This window comes from Cariama cristata, unplaced genomic scaffold, assembly GCF_000690535.1.
Source record: "Cariama cristata isolate BGI_N322 unplaced genomic scaffold, ASM69053v1 scaffold14557, whole genome shotgun sequence".
In the NCBI taxonomy this organism is placed as follows: domain Eukaryota; kingdom Metazoa; phylum Chordata; class Aves; order Cariamiformes; family Cariamidae; genus Cariama; species Cariama cristata.
This window is the reverse complement of record NW_009628487.1, coordinates 4,645-9,530: the sequence shown is the minus strand read 5'-3', so window position 1 is coordinate 9,530 and position 4,886 is coordinate 4,645. Positions and strand designations below refer to the sequence as shown.

Sequence of the window (4,886 nt, the reverse complement as noted above, 5' to 3'; positions counted from 1 at the left end):
GGGAAAGAAAGCACTGCTTGTACAGAGCCTGGTTTCATTTTAAACTCTCAGAACAATTGTCTTCTGTAAACCTTTGGCACTCCACCCACTCAATTACCTTCTCACATCCCAAGCTAAGCAGTTCTGGAACATGCTAGTACTTAGGAGATTTCTCTTGGAAACCCCATACAGAGTTAGCTGGAAGCCAGCACCTGCCAGGCCTCAGTATTGCTGCTTTTGTTAGGTTCTTGTGGCTAAGTTATAGGTCACAGCTATATCTTAACTACTGGAATTTATGAGAGCTGTTCTCATTAGCCATAGTGGACAGTAATACAGAAACTGGACGAACGAATCCCTGCAGTTGGGCAGGAAAGGAGAGTGAGACAACAGGCTATCTACTGAGCATTTCTATCCCAGGAATCTGTACATCTATGAAAGATAATGCAATACAGGATAAACATGATGCATTCTACTACCCAAAATGGAATTAAAAATAACAAGGTTTAGTGCTTCTCTGAATCACTCTAGTTTGAATAAGCCTTGTTTGTCAAATTAGTATATTTGAACACTCAGAGGGAACAAGGTTGAATCAAGCAGTAATAATTCTTAACAAACACTACAGGAGAATCAACCGTCAAATAGTAAAAATCATTAAAACTAGAAGTTATTCCAAGAAAAACAACCCAACTTAAAACTTACGCCCTGAAAAATCACGTTGTGTTCAGTCCTTTCCTCTCATCTCTGGCTAAGCACAGTACCCAAAGACAGAAACTAAAAAGTGTTATCTTGCCAATTGTGCAATGCAAGGCCTGGCAGCCTCCCTGTGCTCCAATCGTGCAGGTGATCTTTTATGCCCTAAAGCACGAGACTCTCTATGTATTTTACTAGCTGTTAAGATCAGGAATTGGAGTCGCCCTTTCTTCACAATCTCCATGTGCACGTTATGTGCACAAATGAATTAAGTGCTGCATCCACAGTATAACAGAGGTGGGAATTTATATTTAAATAGTGAATAACCAAGTTGCAAAGGTGTGTGCTCCAAAATCATGTGCTGTTCTGTGATGAGGTGTCGTCAAAGAGAAATCTTTGCCCTATATGAGATGAAATCAATAGCCACAATTAGAATAAAGCAATACCTCTGGCTGAACAGCATGAATTAAATATCCCATGAGGATGAGCCCTGTGCTATTGCTTTCACTCACAGCAGCAAGAGCTATCTGGAGCTTTCTGTGTGATGGCTGTTCCCATATCCCCTTTGTTCATATATTTTCACATTTCAGTTGTCTTCAGTAACTATTGGATTCCAGGGAGCTTTACCTCCTTTTGCCTCTGGGGTGGCCCTTACTCAGTCCTCAGCATCACTTGGACACGCAAGTACAGCACTTCCAATTTTTGTCTTGCTCAAGACTAAATGTGACACAAACTAGTTACCAAATTAACATGCACCTTCTATATTTTTATTATCTTGAAATCTACAGAAAGTAAGACATATCCTCTCCTGAGCAGTGGTGGAGGGAAATCATGGAGTTGAACACAGCCTGGAGGCTTTTGCTTGCTCCGGGTGGTATGGGAGGCTGTGACCTCAGGTTATCACTATGGCTCTACAAAAAGTAAATAGATTGAGGCCTCCAAAAAAAAAACCCAAACCCAAAATGAAAGTGCTGAGGTTTCTAAGACAGGAGCTGCTGAAGCACTCAGAGAGCTGTGCTAGGGGAAAAGAAGGGAAAAAGGTGGAGCTTTCCAGGAGCTTTTCCCCTTTGCTTTTCCCTGGCCCTAATCCAGCGGGAGACGAAGGTGACACTGCAGCCTCTAGTGGCTAAAGGCACCACTACAGATCCCCCAAAATCCAGCAGGTAATTAATATAACAAGGCTGGCAATTGTACAACTGTCTTGCATGTAACAGCCAACGATGTAGAATGTGGCCCTGCTGATGGTGTGACATGTGAGAATATCAGATATTTTTGGGGGGAGGGAGTGGGAAGTATTGGGGAGGAAAAAAAAATAGAGACTGGGATGGAGAAATTCAAAAGCTGGTTACCATTGCAGTATATTCAAGAATTGTGCATGTTTGAAGGAAAATATACCTAAGAGGGCAGATTTTTCAGAGCTGGACTTCTTGTGGGGTTGGGTGTTTTTGTTGGCTTTACTTCTAGTTGTAACAATTTTTTACTATTTGATACCTGATTCTCCTAAGTCAAAATACAACATAGTTGTGGTTTTTTAATATGGAGGTAGGGCTTTCAAATCTCCTATAAGGAGATCCAAGATGAGTTTGCTTTCTGCAAAACTTGTGGGTTTTTTAAAGTTTTGAAATTTCATGAATGGCTGCTCACAAGTCCTAGTAGATAAAGCATATAAGAAATAAGTAAGAAATTATAAACCAAACCTTAATTTTTTTAACAGTTTCCTGTAGAGAATTTGAGAAAAACCAGGTTTGCCCCAACAAGTTTCGCTTTCAGTAAAATCCCCATTTTATCAGATATCTCAGTAAACAAACAAATACACAATTCTGGACAGCTTCAGAATATTGCAAGCAAAGCACAAACCTGGAAATTTGCAATAATGCAAAGTCCAAAACAGCTCATCAGTCCTAGTGTAAGGCCAATCTTATTAAGCTTGATGATCTTGGATTTTTCTGGATTCAAAGCGTAAACTTGTTTATAACGGACATACATGGTAGCCATACCTGTTAATGAAGAAGCCAAATGCAGTAAGATTTTCAGTTGATGAGTATACTGTCCTTTTGTAACTGGGAAGATGCTGAGTGACAGAGGCAACTACTTAAAATACAGAAACTGTCTTATGATACACTGAAATAGGAAAATCGAGAATCTGGAAGTCAAAACTGAAATAATATAATGGTGAACAAGTCAACTTACTAGATTTTTCTGATCTCTTTCATTTGAAAGACATACAACGTTGTTTTTCCCCCTCTCCGTAATTGCAGCACAAGTAAGGTGACTGCCTTGAATTTGCAATTCTAGTTCTTTTACTAGTCTGTAGGGTTTTTTTAAATGCATTTAAATGCCTTCTGGAATCTGCAATTGTCATGCTGGCTTTGTGGATAACATCCCTGACATACACTTTCCTTTGAATTGCTTAAGAGAATTAAGATTGATTGCTTAGAATTTAGTTTTTGACTGAGAACTATGGGCTGTTTAATGATTTGAATAAGGAAATTAAATTGTTTAAAGCTGTGTGTATTCTAGAACTGCCTGCAGTTCACCAAGGACAACCTTCTATACTCACCCAAAAAAGCTGAAATATTTAACATGATCCCAAACAAGCATCTTTCAGGTGGTATTGTCCCTGTATCACTGGAAGAGATAAATGGAGTGATACTTATCTATCTATACTAAAAATACTTGCAACACAACTTTACTTATTTCAGTCTACAAAGGAATTGTAAGAAACAGGTTTGTGAAAAAACAACTCCCAGAGATTTTTCACTGAATTTTTCATTACTCAAACATTACTGTGCTGGTTTCTAGAGCTGTAGAAATAAGCATAGTAAAGACATGCTACCCTTAGAACAAGGAATGAACATACTTGGTATAACTATTCTTTTTATATCGAGCTTGATTCCATAAAAGGTGAATAAAGACTATTAAAACTGGAAAAATGAAGAACCTGGAAAAACTGAAAGACCCAAACTAAGGTCATATGCACAGCCTCGATGGAATGCAGTTGGGAATATAGATTATAGTATGGATTTACTGGTGCAACTGAACCTGGTGACAGCAAGACACTTTACTCTGAAGAGAGGGTTCGAGATGCACCCCCAGTTTTCTTGTTCATCATCATTTTAAGGATATGTTCACAGAGCCACAGCTTAAAGGTTAGACTTTTGCACAAATCCAGACAGCTTTAAATAGAGTTGTACACAAATGACTATGAACAGCTAGTAACTTTAGCACTGAAGCTGTTAGGTAAGAACTGCTGTTTATAGTTTGGAGCTGGGGAAGAATTCACAGGAGTGAGAGGCTAATTCAATACTACAATACAGAATGAACGTTACTGACCTGATGTAGGGCACCAAAGGGTCAACGTGGTGTAGGACAATCGCAGTAATGTATGAAAACACAAAAGTTGCAGCTGACCAAACAACCAAAGCCACAGGCAAGAAAGAGAGGCCTTGCTGAAACCACCACATTTCAGTGCTGACTTCTAACTCCAAACACTGTGAAGCATCAAATACAAAGGTTTACTAAGATTTCTCAAAGATTTTGCTTTTCTTGAGGCAAGCTGCTTCAAGCGCAGCAATTTGATATTGCTCTCAGTCCTGTCCTGCAAACCCAAAATGAACATTTGACTTCATGGCACAGAAGCAATTGTAAATAAGCAGAAGTAACATCTGGAAATGTTAATTCTGAAATTCTTAGAAGATCACAAGAAAAGAAACCAGTAGTGTCACTTTACTACATGTCTCAGCATTTGTTGCTGCCAGAATAAGGTCAAGTGGGTCATCATGAATAACTGACTCTATTTTCTTCTTACGCCTATGTCGTAACACCGTGTCAGAATTGGTGAGGCTGACAGAGAACGTGTCCCAGTAGTGACAGTTTAACTGATAGAGGCTGTTGCGGAGCCTCTAACTTCCATTAACAATCAGCTGGGCAGACATGGAGGAAATGACCTAAAATTACTTTAATATCTGCCCTCATTTACTACCTGTCATGCTGTGTGACTCCACATCTGTCCTAAGCATCACTTAAATAAGGTCACAGATCTCTATGAGCAAGAGTCGACTGCTACCAGCCACAGCCTTCAAACTCAAGGGCTACTTATTCCTGGTAGCAGTATAGTAGCTACCATGCTTTTACAGGTGGGAGGAAGAGGTCCATTTACAGTGGAGTGAAATGGCTAACTCTATACTCACGCTGTCCAGTTGCCTAAGTCCCAGCAA

The 4,886-nt window shown here is 39.5% G+C and overlaps 1 protein-coding gene across 1 annotated transcript in view; it reads right to left on the bottom strand.

The window, feature by feature from the left end:
• Positions 1–4,133, bottom strand: part of DRAM2 (DNA-damage regulated autophagy modulator 2) — a 10,855-nt gene extending 6,722 nt beyond the window's left edge. Inside the window, exons 1-3 of the mRNA XM_009704844.1 lie at positions 4,003–4,133; positions 3,230–3,297; positions 2,509–2,666 (exon numbers count right to left, since the gene is read on the bottom strand). Of these exons, the coding sequence (XP_009703146.1) occupies positions 2,509–2,666; positions 3,230–3,297; positions 4,003–4,133 (357 nt within the window). The remainder of the gene's footprint in view (positions 1–2,508; positions 2,667–3,229; positions 3,298–4,002) is intronic.
• Positions 4,134–4,886: the final 753 nt, after the last annotated feature.